At 33.8% G+C, this 18,643-nt stretch overlaps 1 protein-coding gene across 1 annotated transcript; it reads left to right on the forward strand.

The window, feature by feature from the left end:
- The first annotated feature begins 1,504 nt into the window (after window positions 1-1,504).
- LOC149252151 (cytochrome P450 750A1-like) lies at window positions 1,505-17,755 on the forward strand. The gene is made up of 5 exons (XM_089454088.1): window positions 1,505-1,650; window positions 1,778-2,030; window positions 2,158-2,448; window positions 2,521-3,119; window positions 17,512-17,755. The coding sequence occupies exons 1-5, from the start codon at window positions 1,505-1,507 to the stop codon at window positions 17,753-17,755; spliced, it is 1,533 nt and encodes a 510-aa protein (XP_089310214.1).
- Window positions 17,756-18,643: the final 888 nt, after the last annotated feature.

An 18,643-nucleotide genomic window follows, 5' to 3' on the forward strand; every position in this document is an offset into this window, starting at 1 on the left:
CTCTTACTCTTCTCTCCCTCTCTCACTCCTCTCTTTGTCTCTCCATTCCCCATCTTCCCTCTCCTTCATTGTATCTCCTCCTCTCCCTGGTCACCCCCACTATCTCTCCACCTCTATCACTCTATGTCTTTGTTCTTCCCTCCATATATATCTAGGCTTAATATATATCATGATATATTAATATATACTATAATATAACAAATTGAATATTATATTAAATATAATATTTATATTATAATATCAATATTAGGTTTAATGGTGTTTTTTACATGGCATGATAACAAAATTTATAATAAAACCACATCAAATTAAGATTTTAATATACACCCATGATATAATTTTTCTTTTTAACATTTTACAAATGTTTATTTAAAATAAATATTAAAAGATTTTGGAGCAAGATTTTGGATTCTGTGTTGAATTAATCTTGTTATTTTGGTTTAAGAAATGACATTGACTTTAATAAAGAGTAAAAAGGTTTAAACTTTTACCTAATTTGGAATTTTAATGTGTTAAAAAAATGGTAAAAGTAAATGTATGATTCATTCATATTCAAATATATGACAAAAGGAACTATTAGCAAAAAGACAATTTTTCTGAATTTAAGTCTCCAAACAACTTCGAAACCTTCTAAACAAATCCAAACAACTTCAAAACCAATAATATATATTTTATAATTTATCTATTATATCTCTTGTTGGTCCATAACCGGGCTTCTTATGAACTAAATCACTCGGTCAATTAAGTTAAAATTATCGAACCCAATAACCATTAAAATGAGTACATATGGTTAAACAAATCATTTCAAGCATTACTCGAAAACATAAATACATTGTAATCGTATGTGAAAAATCATTTCAAAACTTAAATTAAAAAATGTGATCATATATGGAGCAAGGTATCATGAATTCGTACGACACTCAAACAAAACTGTCATTTCCCCACAAATCTTGACGTTCAACCTGAAACTGTGCTTTAAGATTTTACAATTCACGGAGAATTTCATTATCCCCAGAAGGTTGTCCCATTGTCCAGATAGCTGTGCTGATATCCCATCCAAGTTGTGCAATTCTAAAGTGAACGCACTCAAATATAATACATCCTTTAACCACACAAACCGCCGCTTCATCCTGATTTTCACCTTCACGAGAAAAATGTTTAAAAATGCGAATGATCCCTTCTACTATGTCTAAACCTCTACAGTGAATATTATCAGCTGATGGGCCTCCTGTCATCAGTATGTCCCTGATGAGAGGAAGACCCAATTCAAGCGCTTTAGAATTATGTATTCTAGCTTTAGTGTCTTTTTATTCGATGATTTGAAATGAGTCGGTCTTTAAAACATTGTGTTTGTTTTGATTTCTCCTCCAACGGCTTCATTTGTGACATGTAGCCTCGGGATAACTGGAGCTTATGTGATTCCCTCACTGACGGCTATTAATGCCAGCAGACCTTTTTCCTTTCCAAAATGTAGAGTGCAGTGCTTAGAATGTGTGTGTGCGATATGGCTTTTCATAAGTTGCGTCTCTCTCTAACTTTTCCTGCAACATTCACAGTCACTGATGGAGGGGCTGCCACAGCAGCTATTGTCTGTATATTATTCTCTTCCTTCTTGATATGGTCTCTGCACAAGAGAAGGATTAGTGACAGGTTACCCCCAGGACCCTATGCATGGCCCATCATCAGAAACCTCCACCAACTGAGACTCCCCGTCATCGTTTTTTTGAAGACCTCGCCCACAAATATGGTCCCATTTTGTTTCTACGCTTGGGTTCAGTCCCTACAGTCGTAATTTCTTCTTCTTTGCCAGCCGACCTCATGGAGCCGGTGGGAGATTAATGTTTTTCAATTTTAAGGATGTGGTCTTCGCTCCATGTGGAGATCACCGGAGGCAAATGAGAAAAATATGCGTGTTAGAACTCCTGACTGCCAAAAGAATTGAGTCCTTCAAGCGCGTGCGAGAGGAAGAGGTTCCTGCCATGATCCATTCAATATGGGAGGAGAGTGAGAATGGAAGAATGGCCGTAAATGTGAGCAAAGCCATCTCTACTCTCTACTCTCACCTCCAATATTGTTTGGCGAATACCGGTGAAGATGAAATTTTCGGACGATGATTTGGGTGGGGAATTCAACGGGTTTAAAGATATGTTGGTACAGTTGACGGCTAGGGTGGGAGAGTTGAACATTGGAGACTTCATTCCGTATTTGGATTGCCTTGATTTGCAAGGTATCAAGCGGTGGATGAAGAAAATTCATAAAGCATTCAATGAATTTGCTGAGAAAATAATAGACCACCATGTTAATGTTAATCATGTCAATGCCGCCATCTCCAATGGCAAGAAGGAGACAGATGCAGAGCTTCATGTGCAAGACTTCGTCGATGTGCTGTTCCATATGGCTGAGACCGACAGTAAAATCACAAGGGAAACCATCAAGGGCCTTGTGCTTGTATGCCTCGCCCCTCATTCTTAAACTTCGGTCAGTCTTATTTTGCAACTTATTGCATTTGTATTTGTGCAGGACATGTTCGGCGCTGGCCTGGAGACATCATTAACTACGTTAGAGTGGGCGATGAGTGCGCTGGTCAGACATCCCCATGTAATGAAGAAATTGCAGCAAGAAATCGGATCGGCTGTTGGCCAACATGGTAGTGTAACGGAGTCGAATCTGGCAAGCATGAAATGCCTCCACTGTGTGGTGAAGGTGACTCTGCGACTATACACAGCGCTGCCTCTAGCGCTTCCTCGTGAATCTGTGGAGGCTGTGACAGAAGGAGGATACTACATACCTAAGCAAACAACGGTCATGGTAAATGTGTGGATTATAGGGAGGGATCCCAATATGTGGGCGCAAGATGCTTCCAAATTCAAGCCCGAGAGATTCACGGAAGAAGAGAATATCAATTTAACAGAGCAATCGGACTTCAGTATGATACCGTTTGCCGCAGGAAGGAGAGGATGCGCAGGGGCTCCTATGGCTATTGGTACCATTGAACGTGCAGTGGCTCAGTTGGTGCACAATTTTGATTGGAGGGTTGAAGGTGATTCCTGCCAGCTGGATATGAAAGAGGCCTCTGGAATGACAATTCCAAGACAGGTACCGCTCTATGCCTATCCAAGGTTGAGGATCAGCGTTTCACCCTAAACCGTAGGAGTAGGAAGAAACAAGGGAAGGGACAGTTTCTCTTTATCTCCAATGGTTTTCCCATTATTTGGCTCATGAAGAAATGCATCTTTTAAACACCTTTTCGTACACTGCTAGGTCACATTGTTTTTTAGAGATGGCGTACTGGTAGATCTGACCAAGATAGCCACAATTTTCAATTTGGATGCTCTGACTAATGTTACATGCTACTGTGTACCCTAATCCACACATAATACTATGGAAGGTTCATTAAGGGTTAGGTATCCATTATTTCCCCATGGAATGGTTGTGAAAAGAGACTAAGAATTTCACTTCGATTGCGGAATGCCCAAATTCCTTTAATATTCTGAAAGACAAATTAGTAGGTTTTCCCATTATTTGACTCATGGTGATAGTACCCGCCTTTCTATCTGTACTTTTAGTCATGTCGAGGTTATTAAAAATTATATCATTCTCGTATATGGAGATATTTGTAATTGGTTGTAAATACTCAATATATGATCCTATGTTGAAGGTATTAGATAAATAAATATATATTTTTCTTACTGTAATGGTATATTAAATTAATTTAGATCTATCTAATCCCAGATCTATCATGAATCTAGAGAGACCAAATCATGTGTTGCAAGGGATCAAATTTTTGGAGGTGCAATTTTTTATTGTCAAATTCTACACCAAAAAAAATGTTTGCATCTCCACGGATCAAATCTCTAGAGGTGCAAACTTCTTTTTCCCTCAAATTCTATGCTAAAAAAAGGGTTTGCATCTCCAAGGATTTGATCTCTCTCAGCCATGATAGATCCAGTGTTAGATGGATGTAACATGGCTAGGGCAACAATATCACATTCTTAGATTATCATTGTCATGTATATGTTTGAGATTAACTTCAAAATTCAAATGATGTTTTCTTTGCTTGTCCTAAGCATATCATTCTCTTCTTTAATTTAGCGCGGGTTGCATGCCTTGAATGGTTTGTAAGTCTGTGTTTGGATGCTTTGAGTGGTTTGTGTGTTTATGTGTTTGGATTTGTATGATAATGTTTTTGAATGTTACAGTTGTTTTGTTATACTTTTAGGTGTATGTAATTGTCTATTAGTACTTAGTTTTGGATATCTTGGAATATGCTTTTCCTTTTTTAATGTTTGAAATAATTTGTTTCCTTCAAGAATTTTTTGATGATTTTTTATCTATAGTTTATTCAGCAAAGTCAAGAAATAATGTATTTTTTTAATGAATGCCTAGAATTATAAAATCTTTACATTATTTTTTTCTCCAAACAATTATCACATCTCCTTCAAGAATATTTTTATTTGTTTTGAATGTTTATAAATATAGTTTTTCCTCTTGTAAATATTATGAATACATTATTCTATGCAATTATCTATTAGTAATTTTGAATATATGTAATTGTCTATTAGTAACTAGTTGACAATTAGAAGGGAGATGATCTTGTAAAGGATTAATTTGGACTTTGCAGAAGGATTGATTATGCACATCTATTTGATTTTAATTCTAGGTATCACAACTTTTGACCACTAATTAATTCTTAATAGTGTCCTTTTAGGTATTACTAAATATATCTTGAAAACCTCAAGATTAACAACATCTAATGCATCTAATGCAAGCAATCAAATAAGATTAGAAAAAAACCATTTACACTAAAATCAATGCATCTAGTGAAAGAAGTCAAATAGGATTAGAAATCCAAATCTACGGTGAAAAAAATGCATCCAGATAGGATTACAAATCAACATCTACTTTGAAATCAATGCATCTATTGCAATCAATTGAATAGAAATATAATAAAACATCATCTACACTAAAATCAATGCATCTAGTGCAAGAAATATTATTATATCTCTTCCCTCCATGTGATATTGAAAATTATTTTTAAATATTAACAACATCCTATCCATCTAATGTGAGCAATCAAATACAATTAGAAAATAACATCTACACTTAAATTAATGTGTCATGCAGGCAATGAAATAAGATTAAAAATCAACATCTACAATTAAATCAATGTATCTAGTGAAAATAATCAAATATAATTATAAATCAACATCTACACTGAAATCAATGCATCTAGAGCAAACAATAAAATATATTAGAAATACACATCTACACTGAGATTAATGCATCTAGTACAAGCAATCAAATAGGATTATCAATCATGTACACTAAAATCAATGCATCTTGTACAAGAAATATTATTCCCTTCGTCCCCCCTTCATCTCTCCTTATTTGTCTCTTTATCTCAACCTCCCCCCCGAACACACCAACACACACTCTTCGTATATATCTCTCTCCCTCCCTCCCTCTCTCTATCTTCTTCCATCTCTTTACTTGGAATTTATATCTCTCTTTACTTTGCATTTATATCTCTATCTTCCCATGCCTCTCCATTGTCTCTCTATCTCACCCCCAAAGAATACACAATATTTATTCATATCTATCTATCTCTCCCTCCCCTTCTATTTCTCTTCCCTCTCTCCTCTCTCTCTCTCCACCTTTATCTCTCTATGTATTTATTCTTACCAACCTCTCTCTCCCCCTCCAACTTCCTATATCTCCCTCAATTTCTCCTCTCTCTCATGTCTTTGCTCTCTTCCTTCCTCTTTCTCCCTTTTTCTCCCACCTCACTTTATCTCCCTGCCCCCCTCTCTCCTCTCTCCTTCTCCACACCTTCCTTCCATCTCTCTTTATTTGTCTCTCTATCTCACCCCAAAACATACATTCTCTCTCCATCTCTCCCTTGTCACCCCCTCTCTCTCTTTCTCCACCTTTACCTCTATATATCTTCCTTCGTCACTCACTCTCTCCCCTCCAACTCCATCTCTTTGTCCCTCCCTCTCTCATCCTCTCTCCTACCTCCATCTCTCTCCCCCCATCCATCTCCCTCTCTCTCTTTTTGCCCTCCAAACTTGTCACTATATCTCCCCCATCAAAATTTGTCTCTCCCTCTCACTCCTCTCTTTGTATCTCGATTCCTCGTCTTGCCTCTCCTTCATTGTATCTCCTCTCCTTCGTCACCCCCACTATCTCTCCACCTCTATCACTCTCTGTCTTTGTTCTTCCTTCTATATATATCTAGTGTTAATATATATCATGATATATTAATATATATTATATAACAAAAGATTGAATATTATATTAAATCTAATATCTCATTAATCCAAAGTTTTTCAATTTGACAATATTAATATTATAATATATTATTATTAATATTAAATATAAAGTTTATATTATAATATCAATATTAGATTTAATGGTGTTTTTTACATGGCATGATAACAAAATTGATAATAAAACTACATCAAATTAAGATTTTAATATACCACTATGATATAATTTTTCCTTTCAAAAATTTATTTTACAAATGTTTATTTAGAAGAAACATTAAAATATTTTAGAGCAAGATTTTGAATTTTAATCTTGTTCCTTTGATTTGAGAAATGACATGTTCCGTTAATTTAAAAAATGACATTAAAAATGTTTAAACTTTTACCTAATATGGAATTTTAATGTTGTGAAAAGATGATATAAGTAAATTTATGATTCATTCCTATGATAAAAGAAATATTAGCGAAAAAACAATTTTATTATTTTTTGAAAACTTTACCTACTCACAAATCGGGGACATACTCAACTGTAAAATGGTTGCGTGGAAACAATAATGATATGAAGATGATGTAGATTTATAATTATATTTCATTTTTAAATACTTATCATAAAAAAAAAAATTACAAATAAATTATATAGTAATAAATAAATAAATAAATAAATACAATTTTTTTTATGATTAAACAAACCATGTAGAGCTAAAGTATCATTTTATGGAGATTCTTTTCCGTAACAACATCATGAAACCAAAATATTATCCAAAATATTATCCATTTCATGCTCTAAAACATAATTTCTAAATTAAATGAGAGAACCTAAACTACCTTACAACACTTTTTCGATTAAAACTTTGAAACTTATTTCGGAATTTAACTCACCAAACAACTTCGAAACGGTCTAAGCAAATTCACAACCAATAATTTATATTTTATAATTTATTTATTATCTCTTATTGGTCCATAACCGGGCTTCTTATTTATTATCTCTTATTGGTCATTTCAAGTATTACTCGAAAACAGAAATACATTGTAATAGTATGTGAAAAAACATTTCAAAAATTAAATTAAAACATGTGATTATATATGGGCGAAGGTATCATGAATTCGTGCAACACTCAAACAAAACGATTACCCGGAATCCTCTCCGTCATTTCCACACAAATCTTGACGTTCAACCTGAAACTGTGCCTTAAGATTTTACAATTCACAGAGAATTTCATTATCCACAGAAGGTTCTCCCATTGTCCAGATAGCTGTGCAGATATCCCATCCAAGTTGTGCAATTCTAAAGTGAACGCACTCAAATATATTACATCCTTTAACCACACAAACCGCCGCTTCAAATATATTACATCCTTTAAAAATTCGAAGGATCCCATCTACTATATCTAAACCTCTACAGTGAATATTCTAGAAGTTGTTCCTCGCTAAGACCTGTCATCTCTTCCGATCTATCAATTTCTCTAGCGATGCATCAACCAGGATTTGAGATTGAACTGGATTATCGAGAGAAGCTGTTGTGATCCAGGATCTCAGCAGAATAGAAATCGCGTGATTCAAGTCTTCACTGCTAATATCCCGCGCATTCGTTTGAGACAATTTGTGTGTAACAATAAAATGGCCCATGACTTCTACAACAGTTTCGTATAATTCTCTTCCAAGGATTTGCTGAGCTTCGTCATTCATCTCATCAAAATTTTTACAAAATATTCTTAACATAAGGGATTCGATTTTCATATAGTTTTCGGGATAAAGATAAACAAACTCTATCGTTTTGATATACCCCCCAATCAGTACAACAGTCTTTGTTCTATCAACATCATATATATCCCATGGTTTCAGGCCGATAACATCAATCGCCCTGGTGATTTCCTTGCACACATCCCATACAGTTTCTTTGGTGTCACTTTCTATTGAATTTCTCACCAGAAGGATCCTTACTTTAATAATGAGTTCGTTCAAGTATCTGAAGCCATGTAAGGATCTGAAAGGTTCAGGGGTTCTGAGAATCAAACTGACAATACATTCGCAGTAGATTAATTTTCTTCCACATTGCGCAACACTGCATTCTCGTTGTCACGTTTTCTGACAAAGATTCCCCTAATATGTCCAAACACTGTTTCATATCTCCCTCTTCCAAAATTTTTGTATACTCCTCACTTACATCTATCGCTGCACTTTTACACTCGGAAAATTTCTTAAGTTTACTTGGGGAATGGCACATTTGGCGTTGAACCATTGTTTAGTAAAGGGGTTCTGTGCATGACGTTTGGTTTCCCAAATGGTCTCTAAAGTTTTTCTATTGTACAGACTCTGTGTGGGATCTTGGTCAAGCGGTAACCGGACTGGATCGTATGCAAACTCGCAGGAAATGATGTTCATATATCTTTCCGGAATCGTTTTTCTCTCGGTTTCAATTTCGTTGATTGTAAAACTTCAAAATATCTGATCACGTTGACAGCACTATCATACAGATCAGATCGTTAATTGGAAAGCCAAAACGAAACCAAACCATGCTAGCCTTCCTCTTTAAATGAGAGTTTCATTTCTATTTATAAGAATAGAAACCAAATTGGAGAGATTAGGGTGAGGGCCGGTTGCTTTTCTCCGTGTTATTGGAAAGGGCCGGCTGCTTTCTCTAGGACGGCCTGTTTATTTTGGGATAGGATTTAAAATTTTAGTTAGTAAGAATTTATTTTTATTGAATATTTTAATAATATACATAGATTAATTAGATTGATATTTATTTTTAAAATAGTTATCTATTTTTTATTATTTTTAATTAAATCAATTAATTAAAGAAATCATATTAATTAGTATCATATTAAGAGAGATGATTTTTTAGATATGTAGTATTGATATGTCATGATATTATAACCAAATCTATTTAAGATTAAGATTGTTATTCCATGTTTATATATATATATATATATATATATATATATATAAAAACTTATATATTAATTCTTTTTCTAATAATAATATAGTTATACTCATGAGATGACTTTTTCAGGGGCATCAAGGTTTGACTGAGCATGACACGATTTTGTAAAAAAAAATAATAATAAAGTTATAATTTAGTTAGTTTTTATGATTTTTTGAATCTCAACAATGTAAAATGTGTGAAATGCTTCATGTAGTATGACTAGTTTATTTTTAATTTGATTATAGATAATTCTTATGTGCATGATAGAGATTTAATCTCTATAGAGTATTCTAGAATATTTTGAGTAGTAGTCACATATTAAAGTTGAGATAAATTCATCTCAAAAGTAGTTATGTCATTTCTATTTTTTTAATTCAAGTGACTAATTAAAAAAGTGTCATGAGTTATGGTTTTTTGGGCATGTGGTATTAGTAAGCCATGGTATTGTCCTATAATGTTATAACAAATCTTATTTATAGATTGAGAATCTCCATTATAAAGTGAACATCAATTTCCATGCTTAAGAATTTGGTTACGTGTTTTTTAAATATATATATGTTTTACTCATATATTAATTGTTTATAAATTATTTTTTTTGAGTAGATTTCTATTAATATGAGAAGATTTTACATTGCAAGTTGTTCAATAATACCTCATAAAATTAATAATAATTGAAAATAGAGTTATAACTTAGTTCATTTTTATATATTTTTAAAAATCTTGGCAATATAAAACGTATTGTGAAGTAAGTTTTTTTAGGTCTATTAACACTTACCAACTATTTAGTTTATAAGGTTTTACTAGTTGTATGTTATTAGTGATTTTCCTTACAATCTAGTTGATGTAACAATTTTAAAAAATCTATTTTTTTCCCTCCAAGAATACTCCAATCTATTTGATATAACTTTTTAATAAGATTAAAAAGTTATATATAATTTAATATTAGCGGAAATTAGTGAAAATATTATTTTTCGAGGACGTGACATACATACACATCAGGGTCATACTGGCATGCAGAATGCACCTCTAGATTAATTGTTTATAGTTTCTTTGTTTTTTTTTTAATTTGCTGAGTAGATTTCTATTAATATCATAAGATTTTACATTGCAAGTTGTTCAATAATACCTTATAAAATTAATAATAATTGAAAATAGATTTATAATTTAGTTCATTTTAATATTTTTTAAAAATCTTGGCAATATAAGATGTATTGTGAAGTAAGTTTTGTTTGTCTATTAACACTTACCAACTATTTAATTTATATGGTTGTACTAGTTGTATGTTATTAGTGTTTTCCCTAACAATCTAGTTGATGCAACAATTTAAAAAAAAAAAAAATTCCCCTCCAAAAACCCTCCAATCTAGGTGATGTAGCTTTTTAATAAGATTAAAAAGTTATATATAATTTAAGATCAACTTTCATTATCGAAAATTATTTTTATTATTTTTCGAGGACGTGACATACTTACACATCGTGGTCATACTAGGCTATAGAATACGCCTCTTGGCCCAACTCTCAGCGCGATTATATATACAAATTAAAATACAATATTTTTTGTATTAATAAAATATAATATATATATAATCGACAATTACAAAGGCCACTTCATATTAAACTATGAAAATATTCAAAAAAGTATATAACTACTATATTGTGTTTACTATATTCACATTTTTTAAAGATACTATCTAGCATAGGGTTATATATTATGTATTACTTGTTAAATTACTCTGTATTATTTATTCAAATAAGTTGAACATTTAGATTATTTTATAAAGAGTTTTATTATTATTATTATTATGGCTTGCCAACCACAATGAGTCTAGAAATTATTTTTTTTTTCATTACTAAGATTTGAAATATAATATATAACTATATATATATATATATATATATATATATATATATATATATATATATATATATATATATATATATATATGTTCAATTTTAAGGTCACAGCCAAGGTAGACACCAAATTGGTGTATGAGACCCCCTTGTCTATGGGAGAACGGACCCACTTCTGTAGGAATTTACAATGTAAGTTCCTCAGATAGAACACCAAAGGAAACCACTCACAAACAGAGCACAGATCAACACACTAGTATTCTTGACATGGTTAAAACCCTGAAAGAGGGAAACAGTCCACAACCCGAGCCAACGCGACCACTTCAGTATATTTTTTCATATAAAAGAAAGAAATTTTATATAGGCTTCTCTCATGAACGCTCACCAACCAAATGACCCTCCATGGTCTTTAAATAGAGATCATGGACTAATCTTGTGTTAAGCCACGAATCAAGCATTGGTAATACCGAGGAGAGAATGAATTTTTGGATCACTTCATGTCTAGAACATATCATTACTGTCATATTATAAGCTACAAAAAGTAAATACTAAAGAAACACACTTTACCTAACTATACACTAGATCAAGGTATACTTAATTATTTCCTATGTGTCGGAATATCCTAACATCCGCCCTTCAGAAAAACTTGGGACAAGATTGAAGGATGTACAAAGATAACACAAGAGGAGAGGGAAGGAGGAATTCGAGCCTATCCCTCGTTAGTGACAACTTCTTGAACTCCAACCATATATCAAATTTTAGTAAACTTCACCTCTGTGAGAGCCTTTGTCAAGATGTCTGCAACTTGATCGTCGATTGAACAATAGTGCACTTCAAGAACATGGTCATAAATGAGATTTTTGATGAAGTGCATGCCTAGTTCAATTTTTTTTCTATGCTGATGTTGGAATGGATCTTTTCATAGTTTAACGACATTGTGATTATCACACCAAAGTGTAGTTGGATGTTGTTGCTGAAAACCAAAGTTTGACATGATCTGACGAAGCCATGGGGCTTCCTTAATAGATTCAACAATGCAATGATACTATGATTCTGATGAAGAAAGAGAAATGGAACTTTGTTTCTTGGATGCCCTTGTAATAGGTCCAGAACCAAGAGTGAAGATATAAGCTACAATAAAAATCTGATCATTAAGGTCACCAGCCTAATCAGAATCAGTGAAACCAATCAATAGAGGAGATGCTTTTGCACTATAATGAATCCCAAACTGAACTGTACCTCAAATATAACAAAGTATTCTTTTATATTCTTTGCAATGAATTTCATATGGGTTTTTCATAAACTGCGTAACAAGGCTAACAACAAAGGAAAGGTCAGGACGGGTATGGGTCAGATATAAAAGTTTTCCAACAAGCTGATGGTATAAGGTTGCATCAACTTAAGGGGAGGTATAAGTGATTGAAAGTTTAGCTCCAGACTGAAAGGGAGAAGTGGTTGGCTTACAGTCTTCCATGTGAAAGTGGCGTAGAAGATCACAAGCATAGTTAGACTAGGAAAGGGAAATACGTTCTTTAGATTGCAAGACTTCAAGACCAAGAAAACAATGCAAGTGTCCTAAGTCCATCATTTCAAACTTCCTTTTAAGGCTGGACTTTACATGGTTTGTAAGGTTGGGATCACTACCAGTAAGGATAATATCATAAACATAAAGAAGAATAATGATAAGAGACTTACCCACTTTCTTGGTGTAGACAGTATTGTTAGAGTTACACTTAGAAAATCCAATATGTAAAAGAAATCTATCCATTTTGGCATACCAAGATGAGGGGCTTGCTTGAGACCATAAATGTATTTATTATGCCGACATACATGGCTATAGTTTGTTTGTATAAAGCTAAGAGGTTATTCCATATAGATTTATTCATGCAAGTCCTCATGCAAGAAGGTAGATTTAACATCCATCTGATGGACTTCCCATTTGAAAGAGACAACAAGGGAAATAACAAGGCGGATAGGGTTCATTTTTGCAATATGGGAGAAGGTTTCAATATAGTCAATGCCTAAAACTTGTGAAAATCCTTTACCAACAAGACGAGCTTTGTCTTTATCAACATTTTCATTTGGTCCAAACTTGGTTTTGTAAACACATTTTCATCTGACAAGTTTTCATCCCTTTGGAAGAGGAACAAGGTCCCATGTATCATTTTCCAATAATGAACGATATTCTTCATCCATAGCTGTCTCCCAATCTCGATGGCCTAAAGCTTCTACAAAGATGTCAAGATCATAATACGCTGAAGCTTGATTCAGTAAAGAAGAGGCTCTATCGAACTAAGAATGTGTCAAACACTGATTTGTAGGATCACCTACAAGAGCATATGTTGCATCTTGAGTAGCGAAGACCCATTTTGGAAGCTGAGGAGATGAATCAGGATCTCGAGAAGGTGGGGGCGATTTTCATCCTCGTTGTCATCATGTGAACAAGGAATATTTTCAGAATTAGAAGGGGTAGAGAGAGGTGGCACATCCATCGAACTAGGCTCACATGACGATATATTTTCAGCAAACTTTACATCTCTTCTAATGATAACATTTTTGTATTTAGGTTGAAGAAGTCTATATCCTTTTACATCTTCATAATATCCAACAAAAATACATTTTTCACTCTTAGGTTCTAAGGCTTTATGTTTCTGATATGGAATATGGACCCATGCTTCACTTCCAAAAACATGAAAGTGACTTACATCTGGTTTAATTGAGCTCCATGCTTCTTCCGGAGCAATATTCTTTAAAACCTTAGTACGAGTGCGATTTACTATGTAATTTGCACAATTAATTGCTTCTACCCAAAATTAAGACTACATCCTTTAGATTGAAGCATACAATTAGCCACTTCCTTTAAGATGCGATTCTTTATTTTAGCTACACCATTTTGTTGTGGAGTATATGGAACAATATGTTGCAATTGAATTCCATGCTCAGTGAAAACGTTGGTGAAATTGTTTTTAACATGTTCTACACCATTATCAAATCTTAGCTTAAGAATTTGGTGTTTAAATTGTTTCTCAAAAAAGGCCTTAAAGGCCAAAAACATTTCAGAAACTTCACTCTTGAGCTTTAAGAAGTATACCCAAATGCGCATGGAGAAATACTCAATGAAAGTTAAGAAATACTTTTAGCCAGAGAATGAAACAACTCGAAGTGGACCACATAAATCACTATGCACAAGTTGTAAAGGGGCTGAGGCATGCCAAGAGGCATGTTTTTCAAAACTATCCCAATGATGTTTTTCTAGTACACATATGGAACAAGCACCATCTCTGCAAGATACCATAGGAAGAACACTCACCATATTTTCTTTACATAGATTTTGAAGGGAGCGATAGTTTAAGTGACCAAATTGCTCATGCCAAAGTTTGCTCACATCATCATTATGAGAAACAAATACTGAGGGACGAGTTGATTACCCAAAGTTTTTAAACTTATACAACCTTCTATAATCACCAGCAATGGCATTAGCTAAAATATGTCTAGGATCTGTTAGCTCCTTAATTACAACATCATGAGGTGAAAATTCAACAGTTTTACCTTCTCATGTATGAATTATCTGATATATAGATAGTAGGTTGCAGGATATGGTAGGAACACATAATACATCATTAAATTTACCATTGCATAGATGAATAGTTCCAGTCCCTACAACACTAAGAGATCTATCTTCACCAACATAAAAATTTTTAGTGATACAATCATTTAAGGAAGGAAACATGGCTTAGTTTTTGACCATGTGATAAGAAGCTCCAGAATCAATGATCCACTTATGAGAATATGAAGAAGAAGATACATTTAGTGCATAATGAGACTGAGATGCTTGACAACCACATGCAAAAAGTGTTTTTCCTGGAGATGAATTTGAAGTTGAAGGGTGCTCCAAATGGATGTTATGCTTCTTCATGGCTGCTTCCAATGCTTCCATCTTATTAAAGAATTTGGATCCTAAGTGGCCATCAGGATTACAAAAGTTGCAATGTCTATAAGTCTTCCTCCCTTTGCTTCTATTTTCCTTATCATTTTGTTGAATTGGTTTTTTATTTCGAGGCTGAATTTGCTTAGGAACCTTGTTTAGTTTAGGACCATTCATTTTAGGATGCTTCTTCTTAGATTTCTTTGAATTTGTTTATTGCTGAGCTGCTAAGGATTTCTTTGAAGCATTTCAAGTATCAAGAAGACCAATATGTAAGATTTTTTCTTGTTATCTTCTTAAATAATTACAAAAGGCATCAAAAGAAGGGGACTTGTAGTCTTGTTCTTAAGAAATAAAGGCTTCTCTAGTAGAATGGAAGGTTGAAACAAACACATAGTACGTTGGTCCTAACTTAGTAAGAATGGAACAGATAAGGCTACCATATTATTTCTTAACCTTAACACCTTCCAAGAGAAGTATAAGGCTCTTGAACTTGGACAAAAAATCTTCAATGGAAAAAAAGATATTTGGATCCAACATAAGCAACTCATTTTCAAGTTAATGGGCTCTAATTTCATTTTGAATTCCAAAAACTTTATTGAGTTGTTTCATTGCTTCATCGGGGGTATCAATTTCTGCAATATGGAATCTAAGGTTTGGAGAAATAGAAATCCCTATCAACCCATGTGCTTGATATTGCTTATTATCCCATTTGGCTTTCTTATCTTCATCTTTATGTTTAGACTCTTCGCCTGAGGCTATTCTATAAAGACCTTTACTTCTAAGTAAATACACAATATAGGATATCCATTGGAAGTAGTTGGTGCTGTCAAGAATAACTAGGCATGGAATTTCCATTTTAAAAGAAACTGAAGTTGTAGATGCTAAAAGTAAGTGTTCAAATGGAAAGATCTCGAAACATTAGGCCGATTAAAAAAACGGCTTCCAGATGAAGAAGTTATGGCTTTTTGAAGAAAATTTGTTGAAGATTCTGCTGAACTATGTGAATGTGGGGAAGTGAGTTATAATGTTATATTTAAAAAAAAAAGTTACCCCTTTTCCAAATATAATACAATTAACTCGTTTTAAAAGAAATATTACTTTATCTGAGCCACTTTTATAAACAAGTGAAAGTCACCTTTGCGATGGTACTTTATGAACTATCCACTAAATTGTAACTTAAATAAAAGATAAAGAGACTTTAGAATTATAAGTGACTCACTTTTTATAATGGGTGAGAAAACCTTTACATAAAGTAACTTTAAAACATAAGCTACATGTGATTTTTGAAAATGTAACTCAACAAAAGAAAAGACTTGAACCCAAGACCTCTATTCTCATAAAGTAACTTTGGACCAAGTGAGGTAGTTTAAAAGGTTAGTAATTTTTTGAAAAGAGGAAGAGAGTTTTTTCCCCACTGAAGCTTTGGAGTGTGTGGTTACTTAAAAAACCCTTTTTTTCCTACAAAAAAAAAAAATCACACAACCCAAAACGAATAAGAAAAAGTAATCCACCCCTTACGACTTAAAATTGAATTGATCGAAAACTAAATATTTTTCTCAATGTTTGTGATTTTCTGACATCACATCAAGGTGTGGTGGAAAAGAGCATACACATGAGAAAAATCCTTTATTTTGGTTTCTGGTCTACCCAGATCGCACATAGTCCTGGGGGAAAGAGCATACGTAGAAATGAAAGGCATAGATCTGGTATATCAAAAAAATTATAGAGGACTATAAACCGAAATAAACAAAGAGATAAATAACTATAACTGCAAATAAAGACTATATAACTACACATCTTAAAAATGACGTAGCTAGGGCTACTGTAAACATTTTCGCATGAAACAAATATATGTCTTCTATCCTCAAATTAATATACATCTCATGTCAAATAATTGTTATCACATACACATCTATCTATAACCACATTGAATGAACATATCTAACATAACTTAACATTATACATAAAAACAAAAAAATAATGCTATATATATATATATATATATATATATATATATATATATATATATAACTATTATCAAATATCTTATACAACCGACATAGTAGTGGCAGCCTCACTTATAGTAGAAAAAAATTGTTTATTTTGATGGAAAATTAATTTAAATGTATTTTAATATATTTATATTATTGGGTAGAGAAAGGTTTTATTGTTTGGGATATACGTTGTCATTTAAAGTGATATTAGAAAATTATAAAATAATGCTCAATTGGTTAATCCGAAAAATGTGAAATCTTTGAAACTCAAAAGACCTAGGGACAAATCTCCCTGTTGTGCCTTGGGCGGGCTATGGAGAGGAGGACATATTATAGCGCCCTAGGGTTTACTGGTTAAATAAAAAATACAAGATAAAAATTTAACATAATAAAAAAATCAATTTCTTTCCTAAATAAAATAGTTCAATTTCTCATTTAACTTTACATCAATTTTATATAGAAAGATAAAGTAATTGAATAGGAGAGAAATAGGCGCAGAGGAGCCGAGGGCGAAACTAGGGTTTCTGATGTGCTGATCCCGTTGCAGGGCTGGAAGTGGTCATCTCTCGATTCGCAGCACTGTTTCGAAAAGGTCAAGAGCTGACCGACCGGATGGGAGCAGGATTTCTGGGCTTGACAATAACAAGAAGAACGGCAGGAGGAATAAGGAGAAAATACAAGGGGAAACTGACAAGCCAGACAGCACAACGGAAGGCAAAGGCAAAGTGGATGAAAGCCTGACAGGAACTAAAGACAAAATCGCCTCAATAATTAAATCATCAGAAAACTAGGAGCGACAAATAGAAGAAGACAGGGAGCAAACAAACAATAGGCAAGGAAAGCCAGGAAAGGAGGGGGAGACAAGCACAAGCCCCAATAGATACTCTTCATCAAATGGGGTCTGCAAACCAAAAAAGACCAACAACCTCAGGGTAGTAATAACTGACCCAGAGATTCAGGCATACAGAGAGCACATGGCAGAACATGCTTTCATCTGCAAATTTATGGGAATTTGGCCATCTAAAAGGACTCTTTGTCACTGGATCAGACAACAATGGAAGCCGAGAGGGGATGTTAAACTTCATCTGGGAGCCAAGGGATTCTTCACAGTTGTATTCTCCAACCTAGAAGACAAGGATAGAATTTTTGAGGGTGGCCCATACTTTTTGGCTTCAGCTGGTCTATACATGCGACCATGGAAACCAAACTTTGTCCCAGAGAAAGAATCTTTTACTCAAGTCCCAGTCTGGATTCGTTTGTTCTCTCTCCCAATAGATTATTGGGGTCTGAATTCCTTGAAACAAATTGGTGACCAGTTGGGAACATTTATCAAGGCCTCGGAAGCAACATTACAAAAGAGATACACATCTTACGCCAGCATATGTGTTGAAATGGACGTCTTCAGGGCACTTCATGAGGGGCTCTGGCTTGAATATAGGGACGAGGACTATTTTCAGGCCATAGACTATGAGCAGATTCCCTTTCGGTGCCACAAATGTCATGAACATGGGCATTTGATGAGAGATTGCCCTATGATTAAGAAGGAAGTAGTGACCGAAACAACACAAGCCAACAAAGACAAAGAAACCTTCATAAAACCTAAGTCTAGATAGAGAGCTAACAGAAGGAAGATTAATAAAGGTAATACAGACAGAAACAACCACAGCAACTCTTTTGCG

Source organism: Pinus tabuliformis, chromosome 7 (genome assembly GCF_031772625.1).
Source record: "Pinus tabuliformis cultivar Carrire ecotype Pingquan chromosome 7, CPIR1, whole genome shotgun sequence".
Taxonomy (NCBI): domain Eukaryota; kingdom Viridiplantae; phylum Streptophyta; class Pinopsida; order Pinales; family Pinaceae; genus Pinus; species Pinus tabuliformis.